Below are 22010 nucleotides of genomic sequence, written 5' to 3' on the forward strand. Positions count from 1 at the left end.
ACTTTTTTTAATGATGTAGAAGTGAAAAAGACAGTGATAAGCCAGCGTGCCAGTTCTGCTTTGACAATAACAGGCTTCTTCCAACTCTGACTTAGCCAACATACAAATGACTATATATGCTAACAGTTGGTCTGTCTTAGTAATGGAAATTCTAGAAAGGCAAACTTCTCGCCAGAAGTTTCAAAATTAACAACAGGCAAACTTCTTATTAGACTTTCTGAATGGATGGCTAAACAGAAACGCAAAATATCAGCTAAAAATCGATGATGATGATTTTCCACAGGAAATTAACTACAATATACACTGAGTGGATAAAAATCATGGAATACCTACCTAGTAACGGGTATGCCCACCTTTCGCCTAGATAAGGGCAGTCACACGACAAGGCATTGAGTCCACTAGTTCACAAAAGTGTTCCACAGGTATTTCCATCAATACTTGCTGCAAAGCTGTCCATAAATCCATCGCATTCCTGGGTGGAGGATCCAAAGCTCGAATGGACCTTTCCACAGCATCCCAAAGATACTCCAAAGGGTTAATGTCTGGTGAATGAGGAGGCCATTCCACGGTGGTAAAATCTGTGGAATGCTCTTCGAACCATGTTCTAGTCACCACGGTTCTGTGGGGAGGTGCATTGTCCTGCTGGAAGAGTCCACTGCCATGTGGGTGCACAATGACCATGAAGAGATGCAGGTGGTCTGCAAGGATGGACATGCAACCTGGACTGTTCAGAGATGTGTCTAGGCATACCAGGTCCCAACGTGTGCCAGTTGAACATGCCCCAGACCATCCACCTACCTGAACAGTTCCTTGTTGACATGATGGGTGTATAGCTCGTGCGGTTTCTGCCAGATACACTCCCTCCCGTCCACCTGAAATAACCGGAAATGGGACTCACTGGACCATGAGACCCGCCTCCAATCATCCAAGGTCCAGTACGAATGTTTTCTGCCCAGTTGAGGTGCAGAGTCGTGGTGTTAACAATGGGAGTCTGGTGGGTCAGCAGCTCCCATAACCTATTGCGGCTAATGATCCCCTGATGGTCTTGGTGGAGAAATTTCTGGCACCTCCCTCGTTGAAGTAAGCAGCGATTTGTGCCACTGTTGCTCTCCGGTTGGCTGAAACAATACAAGACAGATGTCGGCCACATTCATCCACCACCTTTCTCCACATACAGCGCTGTCCACGATGAGATGTTATTCTGGAAATGCCACATTGGGTTCCCGATACACTCAATATTGTCCTTTGGGGATAGTGCAATTTCTGTACCACCTCAGCACCCGGGCACACCCACTATGATCCCTCTTTCAAGGTTGGTTAATTCATGACGTTTATCCATACTGACATCAAATTACCATCTAAGTGAATGCAGAGTACCTATATACCTGCCAATGAGTGGGTTTGTCCGTTAGCAAGAGGGGTTAGCAGCGTAGTGTTGCCTAGGAACCAGGTATCCCATGAATTCTGTCCTTTCAGTGTACTACCAGTGATCAAATATGAAGGCAAATCCATAGTGTTTGCTACTACCCATAAGCATCTAGGGATTATCACTGATGATAAACTATCTTCCCTACCACACATTCAGAATCTCCAAAAGAAAGTTAAACAATTTACAGTAATGTTATTCAGGATTTCACATCAAGACTGGGGGCCTAAAGAATAGTACCCTTCCACTTCTCTAACAAACAGTCTTCATACCTATAGTTAGTTACACTGCCATTACTAAAGCCAAAACTACCATTAAAACTAAAGCCAATACTGTACAACTATGATTTTTTGCTTGTCCTATTAAGAATGAGAACTGTTTCTACTTGTTCTTGTCAGACTCCTGCCTCTTGGCCTGCTTATAATTTATAGAGAATTTTCATACCATATCAGAAAGGGATATCCTCTTAGCTTTTCTGGAATCATTTATGACTCATCTGCAAACCCCAAGACAGAAAAATCTAAATGTGGGCTTCAACTTAATAATCAATAGTAAGTCAGATGGTCCAATACTGAAAAAAGTGCCACTACCAGATGCTTTGTAGTAAAATTTAACACCACCAATGCAAACTCAACACTGGTTTTATCCAGGTCTGAATACCTCATACTTGTGTACAGATCATGGATCCATTGCCTGCCTATTTCAGTTTAATCTCTCTAGTACCCCTACCTGTTCCTTTTAACAGTGGTGCCTGGAAAACTGGAATTGTATATTGTATGACTGCCGAAACTCATGATCCCCCACCCTAGGAAAAAATGAGAACTATCTCATTGCCAACCAAGACATATTTGTTGCGTTACAAGATTTTGCATGACAGGCCTTTACCAGATGCCATACTTTCAAACTGCTGACATTCTCTCTGTAACACAGTCCTAATCCTCCATGGGCTAGGCTCTTTTCTCCATTCTTTTTACCCTCTTCCTGCTTCTACATTAATTTTATTATTATTTTTTTTTTTGCTGGCCTTGTGCTAGAGGCAGGATTTTACTGATGCCTGGGTTTGGGTTTCCTTGGGTACACAACTGCTGGCATCCATTGGTCTTGCTTTTTATGGCAGGATTATTCTTTATTTTTTTACGAATGATCCCAAACTTGTTTAGGGCATTCTGTATGGGATAGTTGGTGTCTACCACAACTTACACTTAGTTGTGGCCCAACTACTCATGGCATAGACAGGCAATGCAACAACACACACTGCACAAATTTCTGGCTTTTTTTACTGAGGTCTGTATTCATCACAATGTACTACAGCAGAGTATCTTATGTAAGGCGGCTCTGGAACTAATGTTCCAGAGTGCCTTACATAAGATACTATACATGTTTGAATGTCAGTGACACTCTGGCTTCAACAACAACTTCAAAAAAGGTGTTTATCAATGTACTGATAAACAAGGTGGGGACACAGAATAATGATTACATGCTTCCCAGTGTTTATTTAATAAATTACAGTAGGTTGAAAAAGTATGTTTAAAGTTGCATAAAAATATTATGTAATGTAATTTGCTAATAACTTTTGTAAAACGTTAATTACATTACATGTGAACTGTCTGCATATACATTGTAGTTGGTGTTTATTGTCTCAGTCAAATTGCACTAGTCTTGTAACCCATAGTCTCAAAGATTCTATGGGTGAGGCCAATAACCATGGAATACATAGGAGGTAAGAAATAATTCTAACAAGTTACTAGTGAGGTACTGGTTTACAGGGGGTATACCTCCACAAAAATTCTTTGTGCACATGCCAGTAATCGGTTAAACCCTCACCACTAATTCAAACCACTGCAATTCAGCCTGGTGGACATGTTAAGTATTTGCAAGGTGGCATAAGAATTACTTGGACTGGCTAAACAGCCTAGTTTTTAAAGTGTTTTTTAATGGACTGCTCTGTGATGCTAGTAAAGGCTCAGACAGAAATGGTTGATGTGAGATTGCAGTTTGCATATGTGGCAACCAGTTTTTGGTGTTTGTGGTTATATATCAGAGCAAAAGTAAAATAACCCTACAAGTCAAACAGACTCACCAAACAAATCATAATGTCTTATCATGGGGAAGTTTAACATTCCAGTTACCAACTAAACTCATAGGTTGGCAGCTCAATTAGTAGAATATTTCTCAATTTACTGGACCGCAAATTGAGAAATATTCTTATACAACATGTTAGAGGGGCAATAAGAGAACGCAATATTCTTGATCTGGAGATCAGCATGATTCATGCAGTAAACAACACTATTTATGTATGTTTTGCACGGTCATATGTTTATGATATGAGATTTCAGTTTGCATGTGGCAATCAGTTTTTGAGTGTTTGCAAAGAACTGGTTGGTGTTGAGATCTTTCTAACTTCGAATACAGAATGATTATGGGGAAAGTCATGCAGGTGCCAGTATCTTGACAACAGCCAACATGGATAAGTGCTCTTGTTAGATATTTTTTGTGGTGTCACGAGGCTATCCTGACTATATCAACAGTGTTCAAATAATCAATAAAAAGGTTACACATGGGATTGTTATGTGCAGTCGACACCCGTGGTAAGCGTCGTGTGTCTGATCTTGTAACACAGTAGCAAGGTCAATATCCTCATGGACTATGCACTAGACATCAGTTTGTATAGGGCAGCATTTCCCAAACTGTGTTCTGCAGAACACTAGTGTTCCGTGAAAAATTCTAATTAATAATTTTAAAAAAAATAATAAATAAATTTTGCATATTTGTAGCCCACAGCACTTGTCTATCATTCTAATTTTTAACATTATTTATTTATTTTTTTTTTGGTTATTAATATACCGTACTGGCATCAAGTAATAACCAAATAGACTGCAGAACACTTTATTCTGGCAGGTTTTGCATGTAGAAGTATGCATAGAGGTAAGGACATCTATGAAAAAGTAGCAATGTAGTGATTTAATATGCTGTTCGTGTGCGATTTAGCCTGGAGTACACGTGTTGAGGGAGAGGGTGAAGCAAACTGATATCATGCATCATTCGGGTGGATGAAACAAAGTAGCCTCCTGCTGACACGTTCTTGTTTACACAGCGCTGGTGGTGTGGAGTGGACTGTCTTCACAATTACAAGATTAGTTCTGTAGTAGTGTGGAAGACTAGTAAGCATAACTCAGCTCACTTCCTTGTATAAATATTTTTTTGATAATTATCAGTATTTCAAAATATTATTATTAAAATAAATGACTATGGATTTGTGATTGAAAAAAAAAAGGAACTTTTAAAACAGAAGCAAGTACTTCTAGTAGTGCAACTGTGGTCGATGAAAACGAACACAATATTGTCACACTTCAAAGTGAGTATGAACAATCGCAGCCTTTTTTTCCCCCAAAAATCAAGTGAAAAAACAGGATCCAACTAATAAAAGACCAAAACAAAAGTATGATAACAGTTATTTGAATTTCGCTTTACATGTGTTGGAAATAAAGATGCTTCTGATGCACAGTGAATCGTATGTAATTAAATAACAAACAGTGCTTTGGCTCCCACTAAACTTGTGTTCTGTAAATATATTATGAGATGAAAGTGTTCTGTGACTAAAAAAGTTTGTAAAATGCTGATATAGGGTATGACAGTTAACGGCTGTCAGAGGTACCTAGGCTCCCTATGAAACATAAGACACTGCATCTTGCATGGGCACACCAGCACCAACACTGACCCCTTCACATGCAGAAATCTGTTGCTTATCTGATGAATCCTCTTTCCGACTGTATCGTACTGATGAGCATATCTACACTTGGAGAAAGCAACACAAGGCAAGGCAAGCCGACCAGGCTAGCCGGGTGGGTAAAGTGCCGGCCTGGCAACCCAAAGGTCGCGGGTTCGAATCCCGCCTCGGGCTTGGATCAAAGTACTGCAAAAACCTTGGGAGGTGCATTATGGCCACAGAAGCCGATGCGCCAACAACTACCAAAAAAAAAAAAAAAAAAAACAAGGCAAGGCATCTAGATGTACTTTTGGTGTTCGGCAGGCTGGAGGTTGTGCTGTTATGGTTTGGAGACTGTTTTAATGCCATGTCCTGGGTTCTCTCATCACCATTAATCAACAGCTTGATGGGAATGACTACCTTCCCACTGCCCAAGTACACCCCTTCATGATGACAGTGTCTATTAACAAGACGTGCCATGCCATAAGGCCCAGTAGGTTGCTACCTGGTTTCAGGAACAACAATAAATTTGCTGTTCTTCCATGGCCACCTAACTCACCACCCAATCAACTGGATTGAGATTGGGTGAGTTAGGACCTATGGAAAACGACATTCAATGCAATAACCATCTGACAGTGTGGGCACATTACTGGACACATTGTGCAATGCATCCAGGGGTTGGTAGTGCTACTCATGTAGCACTACCAACCCCTTCGACACCTTGTGGAGCCCATGTGAAGACACGTTAATACAGGCTATATTACAGACAAAAGGTGGCCCCATAAGGTATAAGGTAGGCAATTGCCAATGCAATGCCAACTCAGTTTATAAGCAAAGTCCATCTTATCAAATTTCAGTTTCTCTAAAAGTTGCTATATGGCAACTATATCACTGCACCAACATGGCATTGTATCCATCCATCAAGAGTATTTAAAATGCAGAAACTGCATAGCTATTATAAAAATTCAGTGGTACCTCCCTGCACATTTAAATTTTTTTAGTACTTTGAGAAAAATTACATATTTTAACATGGTTTAAAATGTCTGAAAATCTTTGTAGAAATGTATGTAATAAAAAGAATGGGCCCAGACCTGGACCCTGGGGAACTCCACTGATATTAGTTCACGAAGAGCAGTGTCCATTAATTATCACTCTCTATCTTCTCCCATTCAACCATCCCTTTATCCATAGTAGCAACTTGCTCTTAACACTGCTCCAATTTGTATAGCAATCTTATGTACAACAGCATCAAAAGCTTTTCTGAAATCCAAGTATATGATAATAAAATAATTTTTTTTTGCATCCGGTTCCTTTGTGACCACATTGTAGCATCCAATCAGATTGGTCAGACAAGATTTCTCCTTAACAAACTCATGCTGTGTCTGAAGTATAACTACAGTCTTATCTAGATGATCCTGCATTACTTCTTTAACCAGCTACTCCATTATTTTCCCTGGAACAGAAGTTAAACTAACAGGTCTGTAATTACTCATGTCACACTGTAAACTGGAGATACATTTGCACATCTCCAGTCCGCAGGGACCTTCGCCTCAATCCAAGGATGCTCTCATAATTATGACTAAGGGTTTGCTCATTGCCTTTGCTGCCTCCCTTAATATAATTGGATAGATCCCAACCACCCCAGGTGCCTTACTTAAGTTTAACTTCAACAATTTCACTTGCACCTGGAATCTAACCATTTTCATTACCAGTGTGCAGAACAATAAACCACGTACTGTCACTGTTCCTTGCACCTTTGAAATGACAACTCCCAGAATTAAATAACTGGATGGGAATTTTGTAATGAAAGATTATGTTCAGCTGTTGGAGATATCTTCTTCTGGCAACTTTTATATTTGCATGTTCAGTTAAACCTTTACAGTTAACAAGCTTCTGCCATTTAAAATCCAACGTCTTTCATGACAAAGTGTAACAACAGTTGACTACCAACGAATAAATTGTCCAGTCCGATAACACATGCACCCCTTCTGGGTCTTCTTTTTCCTGGCATCAATGCTGTTATTTACCTGCTCCATACTTTGCAATACTTGCTGGAGAAATTCCTAATGACTGTCCTGATCTTTCAATAAATGTTGCATCCTTACATTGATGCAACATTCAGCAGACATCACCATTTTATATTTCTTTTTTTTTTTTTATTTACAAAATAGGCTACCACATTTCTCAACATAATTTGATCAGTTGACTAAGTTTTTTCCTTTTAATGAAACACCATCACAAAACATCATCTTAATTTTACTATTTGAGGAAGAAGGGCAGCGCTTATTTCATCATCCATCAGAATCTTTTCTTATCACAATTTCATTTTAAAATAAAATACGGGTGAATTAATCAGCCAAGTTTCCTTTGAAACAACTTTGTATATATATATATATATATATATAATTATGAATAAAAATTAAAATTAAGTAAAGAAAGAAAATGGATTTGAATTTGAATAGAGATAAAATGGAATATCAATAATATGAATTATGGATCAGGGACACTGCAAGAGCAAAGGTACCCTACAACCATAATGTATATATAGAAAATTATTTTAATGTTATGTGCAAATCTTTAATTTAACTTATGCTAATAATGAAAATACCGTGTACCCTGGGAGCGATGTATGTTGAATAAAGGGGGGAAGAACGGAAAAGAGTAACGTTATAAACAAAGTGCGAATTTTGAAAAATGTAAAATTTGAAAAGAACGAAAATAGAAATAGCAGATTATTGAAAAGAACGACCAAAGTAGAAATAGCATTGCAGTATCTTTCATAATTTCTGTGTCTTCTTCTGAAGAAGAAGTATTGCAGTATCTTTCATAATTTCTGTGTCTTCTGTGTCTGAAGAAGAAGTATTGCAGTATCTTTCATAATTTCTGTGTCTTCTTCTGAAGAAGACACAGAAATTATGAAAGATACTGCAATGCTATTTCTACTTTGGTCGTTCTTTTCAATAATCTGCTATTTCTATTTTCGTTCTTTTCAAATTTTACATTTTTCAAAATTCGCACTTTGTTTATAACGTTACTCTTTTCCGTTCTTCCCCCCTTTATTCAACATACATCGCTCCCAGGGTACACGGTATTTTCATTATTAGCATAAGTTAAATTAAAGATTTGCACATAACATTAAAATAATTTTCTATATATATATATATATATATATATTAAATTCAGATTTTATATTTTATATATATTAAATTCAGATTTTTACAGGCATCAATGTCTTTTTCAGCACTAAGATTGAGATTTTAGTGCTGGGAAAAAAGGAAAAAAACTAAAATTTTTCATATCAGTTGCCTACAATTCTCATCATAATGTAGAACTACTTCCTGAGGAAGTAATCAAAAGTTAACTGAGATGTACTATATGTCTATAATATAAAACAGAATATTTATACTATTAATTTATGAAGGTAAACATTAATCATAAATTAATAATATAAATAAGGCATAACTGAGGCCTCACTAAGGACTTTTGAAACACGTTTATGGGAACTTTTCTCCATAATTTTCTGGAATAACTGTGGAATACATTCCTACATTTTCCAAAATCAGTCTGTATAACTCCCAGAGATATTCAGAGCAATGGCCCAGACAGCTTGCTCTTTGCAGATGGCATCATGCTGAGTGGTGAATCTCAAGTGAGAGTACAGAAGAAGCTAGAGAGATGGGCAACAGTTCTTGAGTGGGAATGCTTAAAAGTCAACAGGAACAAGAAAGAATACTTGGAATGCTCTGACAACTGAGCAGTTCCCTCAGTATTGGCAATGTACAGCTTAATAAGGCTAACAATTACAAGTACCTTGGGTCAGTGTTAGACACTAATGGCAGCTGCAAACAGGACATCCAAAGTCGAATAAAATCTGGATGGGACAAGTGAAGGGAAATGTCTAGTGTCTTGAAAGGCAAGAAGATGCCAACCAAAACTGAAATCAAAAATTTACAAACAGGTGGTAAGGCCATGTATGTTATATGGCTTGGAGAAAAGAAGAACGAGCTTTAATGTCAGCAGAAATGAGAATGTTAAGGTGGAATCTAGGAAATAACCTGATAGATTATTTCAGGGCAGAATGAAGATGTGAGACAGGAGATGAAAACTACACCCATCGACCTCAAGATTAGGGAGAACAGACTTAGATGGTGGGGGCATGTCCAGCATTGCAAATATACTCACATTACAAGGCAGGTGCTAAGCTGTCAAATCTCAGGCTAAGCATGACAATCGAGAGCAGAGTGCAACAAGATATGCAGGAATTAGGACTCACTCCAGAAGACTGTGCCAACCATACTAAGTGGAAGCATTCCATCCATGCAGCTGACCCCTAACTGGGACAAAGTAAAGTGCGGATAAAGTAAAGTAGTCTGTAGTAAAGAAAAGTAAGGCACTTTATGCACGAATGCAAAATCACCTAATAAGACCACACATCAAAAAAATGCTCATTGAGCTGATATTCAGGTGTCGTTTAAGAGTCGACTGCATCAAAGTTTTAGTCAAATCTAATATTCCTGTAACTGTAACAGCCAAAGTTTTCCTTGACTTCATCTTCGTGGCACTGCTAGTAACCCTTGATATATTTCCTATGTGCAAGGTCCAAAACTGCTATAAATGATTAGTTATAATGAAGGTGCCCATCCAAGTGTGAACCAGCTTAAGGAGTTGGCCACAGATGATCAGACATAACATCCCAGAGTTATATCTGAGGATCTGTGACACTACACAATACTAGGTGGTAGATGAGCTTCATCACTTGATATAATACTACCACTTTATTTAATGGAAGTGGCAAAAACCTTGTTAAGTCTACACAAAACAAAGCTTCAGATTCTTCCTATCTCTTCTGAGGTTATTATAGTCATCATGGTAGGCTCCAACATTTCTTACATTTCAAGGGTATAGTTTTAAAATTGTTTTTGCAAGCTAGTTTGCAGATAGTCCACATCTAACTTAAGCTCTGGTCTGTGAAGTATATGGATCACCTAGCAGGATAATGTTGCTGCTTCTACTCTATCAGCAATGGCTGAAGAATTTTCAGTAGTGTGCAAGGGGAGGGGAGGCATTACTGAGGCCCCACTATATTAATCCTTTCTGGAATACATATATATGTTTTTTTGTATGTGAACCCTAAGGTGTACGTAAGAATGTATACATTTTTAAAGGTTGTTTGAAGGAAGATTAAACATTCAGTATGTGTGTTGCTGCCATCTCTTATTTGTGTTTCTAATTGATTGCCAACACAGATTTACATTATAACAGATTTCAGCAGGAAAAATAGATTTTAAAATTGGAGGAGACACCTGTTAGCCACTGTTATCTGATTTTTGGCTTGCAAAATCCAAAATTATCTGGAATCCAGATCCAATAGCTGATGAAACTGAATAAAATGATACATAAATATATGAAAAAGATAGTATTACTCAAAAAATGAAGTAATGATGAGGGATTTTTTTTTTTTTTTTTTAACTCTGGCAGGCAATCAAAATATGAACAAATTAATATCAATTTATAAGCATTATTTTCAAAAGCTCATGAAAACAAACTTGCTCCTAAAAGGGTTAAGGAAATAAGTATACCATGTCATGTGTATGGTATATCTGTAAACTTCATACAACATATTTTCTTCCCTATTTTTCCTCACATAATGAATCAATCATCAGTGCATCATGAATAGTCAAACTAATGGAACAAACTTATCTATGAAAAGATCAGTTTTTAAAAGAAGTTCCAAATTCATTTCACCAAAATATATGGTCTCAATTCTGATCTCGATGTTCATTTCCATCTAAAATCCTCTACACACCACAGGTTTTGCTAAAAAAAAAACCCAAAAAATCCGAACCATCAGTTTCCTAGATAGCCACCTATCTCATTTATTATAGCTATTCATTCTATAATTCCTTCTACCTCAAAGGTGAGACCTTAACTTATGTCCACTCTGATGTGCCTTATCACAGAACTCATAATTTGGAATCTCTTTTCGATTCTTTTACTCAAAATCTCTTTATTTCATTAAATTCAACTGTTATCTCTAGTGTGCTTCCAAATCAACGAGTTACTGGGAACTTTTTGACTTCCAAATGCTACTTTTTCCAGTCTATTTTTCCTAACAATAAAGTACATTTTCTTCATGATTTTATCATTCAATAATTCTACCTAGCTTAAATTTTGCAGTTATTTGAACCTAGCTGGTAGAGATGCTGACATTTGCTATTATTAATTACCTCACCCAATTTGTTCATTTACCTACTAGAATATCAAACGATCCTAATGACACACATTAACACACTTGATCTTTTCCTCATCAAAAATCTTGTAAGTACACAGCAAATGTTAGCTCTGGTCTAGCTATTTCGGATTACAGCATAATGATTTCTTCTCCAATGGGACATCTCCCCATTGCTATTTGCAGCCTTGTGTTATGTGGCATTACAAGAATGCAAAATGGGATAATCTGTATGATATCTATTCTTCTTTTCCTTGGCTCAATTACTGTTTTAAATCTTCTGATCCTAATGTTTTCAGATCAATTGGTGAAATTATTATGGTAGGGATGAAATTATTTATTTCTCATTTCACCTTAAAATCTCATCCTTTATCTAGACATTTGTTTTTCCAATGAATGTGCCAAAGATGTTCAAGATAAGAATAAAGAATAGCGCATACTGCAAATGACTTGCATCAAAATCTCTAGCTTCATTTTCTGCCTAAACTAAGACTTACAACAACCATAAGTTTAAACAAATTATTAATAATTATGAATAGCTGAAGTGCAGGAAACTTGAATCTTGCTCAAATGGTAGTTATACCTTCTAGTTTCTTGCTAAAGAAGCACTTGGTTGCAAATTCTGCCCTTTCATTTGTTACATTCTACTACTGCATCCTCATTTAAAGATAAAACTGACTTAGCCATATAGTGCAAGGAAGCTTTTGCTGTACTGGCCAAAAAAATAAAATAAAATAAAAACTATATAAGAAAATAAAAAATAAAATAAATATAATATTTATGTAAATAACAAAAATTAATGCTAGAAATAAAGAATAAAAAGAGAAGAAACAACCTACGTGATTTCCTCCTGACAAGTAGTAACTATCTAGACCTTTGAATTAAATTTTTAGCTTCAACTACCCAGGGAAATGGAATTAACAGTATTTTACTTTTAACTCTTATATTGATATGAGTTGTAAACCTCCTCCTCCTATAGAATGAACATAGAATCATTTAATGCTTTCCTTGGTTTTTCTGACAGAAAGAGATTAAAAGAATCCTGAACCATCTTGATGCTAAAAAGTCTCTGAGTTCTGATTGGCATTTTGCCACTTGTTCTTAAAGTCTGTGCAACAGAATTTTCTCCTTTTTTGGCATCATCTTTTTATGCTTCTCTTATTTGACTTGTGTTTTCCCTTCCAAATAAAATTTCTCATGCCCATCCAATTTCTAAAAAGTGTGGCAATCCATCCTTCCATTTCAGTTATCATCCTATTACACTTTAACTCATTCCAAAGTAACTGAAAAATCCCCAAGTGCCAAATCTTACACTATCTTGAAACCTTTCATCTGATTGGTGATATGACACCATTATAGTCATACATAAGTATGATCTACTTGATGTTTTGGTTGTTGTTGTTTGTTTTTTAGGAGCATTAGCAAGTAAGGCCATATTGCTCCGGGATATGCGGTGGTCATTCCCTGATCTTTTCGCATCCTCCGTATTTGGTGGTGACGGGCTCGAACCCCGGTCTAATCAAGAAGCGTGTACTACGCACTGCTGCTCCTTCCCACCTGGCTACGGAGGCGCCGTTGATGTTTTGGATTATGTACTCATCTGTGGACAAATAACACGGAAAAGTCTGGTGAAATACAAGCAGCTCCTCTCAGCATTTCTATGGCTTTCAATCATGTTTTGCATAAAGACTTCTATGAAATCCTTTTCCCCCCCTCTGTATTTAGCAACTGGGTGGCTAGTTTCTTTCCTGGACATTCACTTACGATGTAAGTGACTCTCTGTCTTCAAAGTTCTCAACTAATGCTGGAGTTCCAAAGGTTTTCTTATTCTTTCACTTTTTTTCCCTTCTATATACTCATATTAGTGACTATCTCCCACTGACTGGAAATTGCATCTGCACCTTTGTTATAACAGTACATGACATTTTTCGACATGATAAACTGTGCTCTGCATAAGGACCTCTGCACGAGGAAGAAACAATTTCAATTATTCTAAAACCCTGTGTTATCTTATTTCCCCACCACACTACTGTCATGCTGAGCTTTTCAACAACACTGAGATAACCTTCCTTTTCATAACAGAAACACTGCTTTCTTTGGATTCCCCCCTACTGTAGAATACATTTACCATAGCCTCCCCCCCACACACAACAGTCTCTTTTAACTTCCTAGATTCTCCTCTAAAGGTAGAAATCAGGTAGAAATCAATGACCCTTCTCTTAAAAACTTTCCCTTTTTATAATAGAATGTTGAGCTGCTGTTACATGCTTTTCACCATATATAGAGATATTTTCACAGGTCCTGTTGTTCTAATTTAGCATCTGCAATTATGCCTCTTTCTTTCTAAACAGTCCACATGCAATCATAGTTCAACTCCAAACAAACTTTTCTTTTTATGTATTCTTTTCACATCTATTCAGTGTTTCAGTCTGATCCAATATAAATTCACAGTATAAGTGAGAGTACCTTAGAGCAGTAGTTAAAAACAGTGTCACAAAGGCCAAATCTGTTTCAAAGGATTTCCTTTTGGTCCACCCAAGAAAATCCATACAACTCTTATATAAATTAGTTTTCCTTAACACAGAATATAGCTTGAATAAAACATTCTAGAATTTCAAACTATTTCATTTATTTTTATAAACAACTAGAACTAACATTTAAAATGATAACCTAATTAAGTTATCACATTAAAAAAGTGCTGTTAAAAATTAAACAAACTAAACACCATACAAGTTTCAGATTAAACAAACATGGTATCTACTTTTGGTATGCAAAAAAGATGAATATCTTTAACTCTTCTGTAAATGATCAATTTCAAAAAGCGATTTTTTTTCATGCTTCAAACATGCCATTAAAATAAACAGCATCAACTGGTAACTAAAAAAAAAAAAAAAAACTTTTTAACACAGTGTGCTCAGAGTAATTAGGTCAATCATAAGCTGACTACTGTTTTCAGAAATTGCGCATGCAATGTTAAGTAGTAACCTTGACTTGGTTGGCTCTTTTTGCTACTACCTTTCATAATCTGGCCTGCCATAACAACTACTGCCAAATGTTGTCCTGAACTATCGCAATGAAATTGGTTTTATTTCAATCTGCCATCTTGAAAGAAGATGACCAACACCCAAATGAGTATCACTACCATCCACTTAGGCACTCTTGTTTATACAAGCTAATACAAACCAAAGTTAGTTACAATGAATAAGCTTACAGTACCTGTACTATTTAGATGAAGATATTTTATTTCAATCTGCCATCCTGAAACAAGATTTCCACCATTCATATTACAAACACTACCACTAACCACTCTGGAATCCTTGTTTTATGAGCCAATCCAAACCAAATTCAAATGAAAGGGATGGACAACAGAATACTCTGATGGCGAATACTTTGATTTTACTACACTGAAACAAGATTGCTTCCACTCAAAATTATAAACTCTGCACACTTAGAACTTTTATGTTTGCAGTCAGATTCAAACCAAACTGACGGTATATGCAAGGGTGTCCTATAATTTATATTGACAGGGATGTTTTTACTTCAATCTGCCATCTTGAAATAGGATAGTCACAACTCAAATTATAAGCGGATTCAAACCAAATTTACAGTATATATGAGAAAGTCCTCAAGTGTACTGGTCAGATGTATGTGTTTTTATTTTGATCTGTCACCTTGAATGCTCCTCAAATTACAGCACATACTACCCACTTAGAATTTCGGAGTTTACAATTTAATCCAAAGAAAATTTACAGTATGCATGAGGGCATCCTGGGTATCTGAAGGAGTAATCCAGATTCGATCAGAGTTATATTTGGCATCCCCAGTAAAAGCACCTAGTTTGGATTTTAATGATCAAACAGTATAATACTTAGGTTATGAGTTTTGCAAAGAATTACTATAATCATCATGAATAAGATTTTATATATATATATGACTAAAGCATCACTGACCAGAATTTAAAAAAAAAAAGAAAAAAAAAGTAGTTATATACAGTTGTACAATAAGCTTAGAAACATTCAAATGAAATACCTTTTGCAACTGCATACAATACTGGAAGTAGTGTTTTTTTTTTTTTTTTTTCAATAACTACTGTGTTTATAAATATGATATTTTGATATTTATCTAAAACTCAGCTGCTGCAGTCACCAAAGTTTTCATAAAAAAAACCTGTTACCATTATAAATTAAAGTATTTCTATAGAATCACTGACTATTTAAAAAAAAAAAAGAAAAAAAGTGATGTAAATTATTTGTATGTAGATGCACTATAAGTTAATAAATATATGGGTGGAGAATATCCCATGCAACCAATTGTGCTAATAACAGTTTTTTGAATTTGTAGTTTTGGTATAACTAATGTGTTTATTATAATTTACTTTTACAATCTGTAAAATATTATTGATCAGAATGCAAAATTTGAATTGGAAACTTCTAATGGAAGTCGCAGTATAAGTTGATAAATATTTGCATATGAAAATAAGCCATTATGACATAGATTAAGAATTAGAAAAAAATTAATAACTAGGTTTAGGATTATGAAATTTTATCTATATGGCAAACATATGATATAATCAGGAAAAACTAACTGACAAAAAATATTCACAAATGACTATGTTATAAGTGTTTGAATTTTGGTGACAATTTTAACTCCATGGAACAGATGATTATTATTGTTCTGACACGACTGCTGAGGAATTCGGGTTAGCACCAGCTTCTGGTGCTAATTACAAATATAATATTATTTTATTTGAATGGTCCTTGATATTGTGAACAAAAAAAAATAAAAAATAAATATAGTTTCAATGATGATTAAATTGTAAAACCATTTAAAGTTACAATTTTTACTTATTTATTTTTAAACAAAGCTACTGGAATTATGATCATTAGTGAGGGGTTCCACTTAAACAGCATTCCAGCTTTGAAGTTAAAAAAATTGTTTGTGCTGTTCAAAATCAAATTTTGTTTCAAGGCATGACTGACTAGGAGAAGCACCATATTGGTCAGATTTGTCTATTTAAAACCATGTTATAAGCATCTACAAGTTATTTAAGTATATTTTATTTTTGTAGTCCTTATGGTAATGTTGACCAGAAAAACAAATTTAAGTGTGAAATATCAATTTGCAGATTTAAACACACCAACATTAATTTTTCAATGTTGTTTAATGTTTTAATGTCGTAAAAATTGGCCAGCACAACTGCTAACATTAGAAAATTTTTAAAAAAATAAATAAATATCCATGGCTATTATGTGTATGAAATTTAATATTTATAGTGAGTGTAGTGACACATTTCCCAGAAAAAAAAAAACATTAATGAGCAAGGGCTCTTCAGCAATACATGAGACGACCATTCAAGTACAGCTTTCAGGGAGGAAAGGGTTTAAAAAAAGGAGGCAGGAGTTTCGTTAGAAGGGGATGCCATTTTTTTAAAATCTGTAAATGAAATCAGATCACCCTGTGTACCTCTGCCCACCAATATCCTCTATCTGGTTATACAGTATTTTCTTTTTTCATTTTGATATGCTACAAATTACAAAACATTAACTTTTTATTTGGTGTTTACAAGACACAAGAAGAGAAAAAGCATCTACCACTTTTCTAGGCAATCATCACATGGTGTCTATAAATGCAAAGAGCTAACGAAATTAAGATGTTGACGTTGCACCTGAGTGTTAGATGCCACGTGAGTGTCTAATGTTTCAATCCCGGGATGTTACCTTGAAGATTTTAAAAAATAATAAAATATTATTATTACTAGTTTCTGTTGTTTATTTGTGTTTGACAATTTTTAATTAAGTTTAGCAAATCATAATTAACAGATCATTATTTTCAATTCAGTAAAAATTAATTTTCTATAATTAAAGGGGGTGTCTCACAGACAACGAATGACTTTGTTAAATTGGGGGCACAAGGACAAAAGGATAAGGTTGGCCTCAGGTGCTGAAATCAATTTTTTCCTGATAAAAAACATTCATAAATGGCTGTGCCATAAAGGTTTAATTTTAAGGACACTATTATTCCCATAAACAGTTTGCAAGTGTTCTAAAAATTAATACTCTCAATGCAGAGCAGGTGTCAAAAAGTGAGGTACTTAAGAAAAAACTGAAGACTAGTTATAACCACTAACAAAATGCTTCCTGAATTAAAAAAAAACAACATGTAGTTTGTTCTTTACTTATTTAGATGGTTCTCTTTATTTAGGAACATAATTTTAATCTTATAACAGTTCCTAGGAAAAATTTTTAAATAGATAAAAGATTTGCATATTCAAATTTATTATAGTGCTATAAAATGAGTAAATTATGTGACCTAAAATTAAATACAAAAAACAGTTTAAGCTATTATTTATAAATAAATTCTCATTTATACTATGCATAGTTAGAGTCAGAGGAGTTTACAACTTCATTGTAACTGGGTTTTTTTTTTTTTTTTTTTTTTTGCAACCAATATACAAATGCAACGGTTAAAAATGAACCATTCAATTTCTGAGGTAACAAGTGTTCAATCACGCAATGCACATATCTGTGTCCACTTACAGTGCCCAAAGACCACATACACTGCTCTTAAATTTTAGGCTTCCAATCCAAAGTCAAAATTTCAAGTTGGCTAGTACAGATGGAAAGTTAGCAGGTAAATTAAGAGGCAGATGCTAACCAGGAAGAAATCAACATGCAGTGAAACCTAAAAGCATAAATGAATATTTCACAGTAGTAACTGAGAAGCATTAAAAAAATAATGCCTACTCTTTTTCCTCAGGAAGCATAATTAAAAACCTTATAGTAGAAAAGGAAGAATACTTATTTCATTACAATAATAAAAAGAATCCATGAGTATCATGTGAAATCAGTATTGTAATGTCTTAAGTGCGCTACAGTGTTAATAAAACAGGGCAAACTTCAGCAAAGAATAACAAAGAATTATAATAGTTTATTTGCAAAATGATAATGTACATATAAATTAGCCTGCCCTAGGACAGCCTGTGGAGAGCCAAATAGGACAAAACAATTGGCATAGATACAGAGTTACATTACTGACAGAAAAACAAGATGCAGTTTAGTATCTTTAGCATCCTGTTAAAAAAAATGAACAGCTTTATGTAGATATGAATATACAAATTACACATAAAAATAATAATTTACATTACTTCAATAACGCATTAATAATATCATGTTGTGATATTTACAATGTATTTAATTTAAAAATTTATCATATCATTTTTCACAATTAAGGGTCAATAATCCCATCAAAATTGACCTTCAATTATCCAAAATATGTTCAATCAATGTTTTAGACATCAGAAATATTCATGATGTGCCAATGATTCATCTGGAAGGAAAACAGCAGGCATCAAAATTAAAACATCACCATTATCAAAAATGTTTCAGGTCACACCTTTGGCATAAAAAGTACTTGGGAGCTGTTGGTGATTTCGCTTTGCATATCTGGTACTTAATGAAGTCACTGAGAGTACATATCAAATTGCTCTAGGTAAAGAATTCATGTTTTGTTATCCATCAATAATATATCTCTCCTCAACACATCAAAGTTCAGAACTAGTTTCTAGTATTATGAAAATAACAGTGAATTATTTCACCATGCACTAACTTTCCTGATGTAGCTCTGACTCTTTCTGGCTCTTTATTGGCAAGATAACAAGATGAATATATGCTATAAATCTTTCATTTCTTTCCAATAAAGGTTTTCCATACAACACTAAAAAAAAACTGAAGTTCCATGACAAGAAATACTAACAATTCTTTTTACATCAAGAAAACGATTTTCATATTCTCAGACCTCATTTATTTGGAACTTTTTGGGGACAATCATGTTGTGAGCATCCAAACTTTCTTTATTAGTGTCATAGTTCATAGCAAAACGACCACGCCCTATCTGCAATATCCTTTTCTGCTGCAGTGGTTTTCACTGGATTTATTCCAGTGTGAGAAGTAAAAAGACCCAACATGTAAACACATATGTGGGATAGGTTTAATGCTCCTTTAAAATCCAATATATTGTAGTCTTCTTTTGAATTGTTACAGCTATCTCCCTTGATCTACAATTAGCCTTAGGTTCCATAATCATAGCTGCAACTGTAGTGAATGTGATGAAAGCTGCTGTGCGATTTATCAACACAAGTTGGCTGCCTTCTTCAAAACCCCTTGCATCATCAGTGAATTGCTGATTTTCTTATATATTTTTCCTCCTCCTTTGCCTCTTTCACCACTAATATAATCCCTTTAGTTGAATTTCCTAACTGGAACCAAAATCTTATAGACCCACATGAATCTTTCAAGCTAGTATCCAACATGCACTTCCCTCTCTAGAGATGACTGAGCATATACAAACTCCAATGCTGCATTACATTCTTAAAGGCTACTTCTAATAACTACAGGGAGTACTGTTTCAAATGTCATAGTCCACCTGTAATGAAAAGAAAAATACCTCATACACTGAATAACTATTTATTTAAAATAAATTAAATATATATTTTTTTATTTAAAACAAAGAAAATTCATTATTTTTTCCAATTTTGAGAAACAGTATTCAACAATACATTGGTTATGTTTTTGTATTTACTAATTATAAAGAAAAATTTTTAATATGATTTGATGAATTATTACATTTATTCTGATAGTCATTCAGTACTTTAGAAATAAACCATTCAGATATGTACCAGGTTAAAAGTAACTGCAGTAACAAGATACTGATCCAAACATGTCAGCAGTCAAGATCCACCACTGATGTGCTAGCTGCTGGTAGAATCTGCAGCCAGCAGTTTGATGGGTACAAAAATCCAAAGTGAAAATGATAAATCTGAGTGCCTTCTTTTGGGAAGTAAAAGGATGATGTGGAATTTAAGGGAAAGTCAGTACAGTAGCCTAGGTGTATAGCACTTTCCATCACTTGCAACACTATGCCACAAGATAAGCTATCCGGCCACTTTATGACCTACCATTACTGAATGGAGCCGAGTGTGGTACTATAATGCATATCTAGCTAGTGGTATAAAAATAGAGGTATGGAAGAGATGTGCCTGCTTGAGAGTTAACACACCACTGGGCAAGCTGCTAAACCCTGTGATGTGACAAAATGACTAAAATTTAAATATTACAATAGCTATTATTATGGAAATGTAAATTTTAATATTCCACTAGTATGGCTTTTGGTTACAATCTATAAGAGTGATTTTTTTTTTTAATTGCTTGTGCATCATTTTTTCATAGCATTTTGGTTATGAACTTGATTTCTCCCACAAAATTTATCCTGCTCTGCACTGATAGTGGAACAGAACGGAAATAATTTTTTGGATAATCAAACCTCTGTTACTTTGTTACTGAATGCAGACGGTTGTTGCTGATATTTGTTATTATTCGATATTGGATTACAGTTGTCCCATGCTATATAGTGTTGTTCACTATAGCACTGTATTTTTTGATACTCTCCTTCAGAGTTGCACTCTATTCCCTCAGAATAGTGCTATTCACTCCAAATGTCTTGGACAGAGTTATCCATTAGAAGGTGTTTGGATGCCTGGGAGGCTCAATGAAAAAATTTTCGAGGGGCCTCTCAGGCATCCAGTCATCTGCAATTCACAGTACATGTCTTCAGAGGGTTGCTCTTTGATTTAAATAAACTTTTAACAGATACTATAATTAAAAAGAAAACAGCTGAACTATTGGACAAACTGTAAATGCTGAAAAGCATTTCCAATTTATGACAACGAAAAATTTTGAAAGCTGCCTGTTTATTTCCCAAAGGTTATTTTTCATGTGTCCATGGGTAATTTACATCTCTGTGCTAATTTTCTGTAGCTCTATGTACTGCCATAAGTTTCCTGAGTTCACTTATGTAAACACTGTGGTCATTCAACGCTATAATAGGAGTAAAAGTCTTGGTCCTATGGTTTTCGTAACAGTGATAAAGGTGACTCCCTATATCCAGATTCTGCTGTTTCTTCAATTCAACTCAAAAGTGTCCCATTCAAACATCCACAGCCACAAAACAATTCTCATGCTCAAGGTGTAAGCCTTTCCCCCTAGATCAACCTAACACCTTCATAATGAAGCTCTCATAGGCTTGTCTGAGCTACAACAACCATGCAATGCAGGCCTACAGTAGTCTAGAGACTATAGCACATTGTAAGTCTTGAATTGAACTGTTCACAATAGACCGCGAACAATTCAATTCATGCAATCCTTACCAGTACAAAAGAAGCTTTGACCATGGACACCAATGGATATTTACAATCTTATTTTTTTATCTTATTTACAATCAATATTTATCCCCCCCATTAAAGATTTAACTAATCTTATAACTACAGCAATTATGATTGGTCTAGCAGATCTAAGCCAGGCCACCCCTCATTTTTAATACTAGACCGACTCTCAACTGTCAGGGATCTTCTGTCATCTCTCCTATTGAGAATAAGGTACAAATAAGGTCTTAAGGTGCAAAACTGTTGTGCAATTAATGCACAATTAAGTGCAGTAATTAAGGTGTAATTAATGTCACAGAATCACAATCAAGATGAAAAAATATCAGGATGTCTAGCAGTTCTACCATCACTCTTGTTGAAGACCTTCTCTCGATTTCCCCATCACAGCTCCTCAAAATACCCACAGTGTAGTGGAATTAACCTTCTAATCCTC

At 35.2% G+C, this 22010-nt stretch overlaps 1 protein-coding gene across 3 annotated transcripts in view; it reads right to left on the minus strand.

Moving 5' to 3' along the window:
- Positions 1-22010, minus strand: part of LOC150084733 (uncharacterized) — a 154910-nt gene that overhangs the window by 43547 nt on the left and 89353 nt on the right. For 2 of the 3 annotated variants that reach the window (XR_016547073.1, XM_090375474.1), the window contains one exon: positions 18634-19782. The exons of the other annotated variant lie outside the window; for it this stretch is intronic. Coding sequence is in view for 1 of the 2 variants with exons in the window: in XM_090375474.1 (XP_090231600.1) it covers positions 19772-19782 (11 nt within the window). In the remaining variant the exon portion in view is untranslated. Of the gene's footprint in view, positions 1-18633; positions 19783-22010 lie in introns of those variants that run through there. 3 annotated transcript variants of the gene reach the window in all.

Source organism: Mastigoproctus giganteus, chromosome 6, assembly GCF_048544385.1.
Source record: "Mastigoproctus giganteus isolate SK-2022 chromosome 6, ASM4854438v1, whole genome shotgun sequence".
NCBI classification, from domain to species: Eukaryota; Metazoa; Arthropoda; class Arachnida; order Uropygi; family Thelyphonidae; genus Mastigoproctus; species Mastigoproctus giganteus.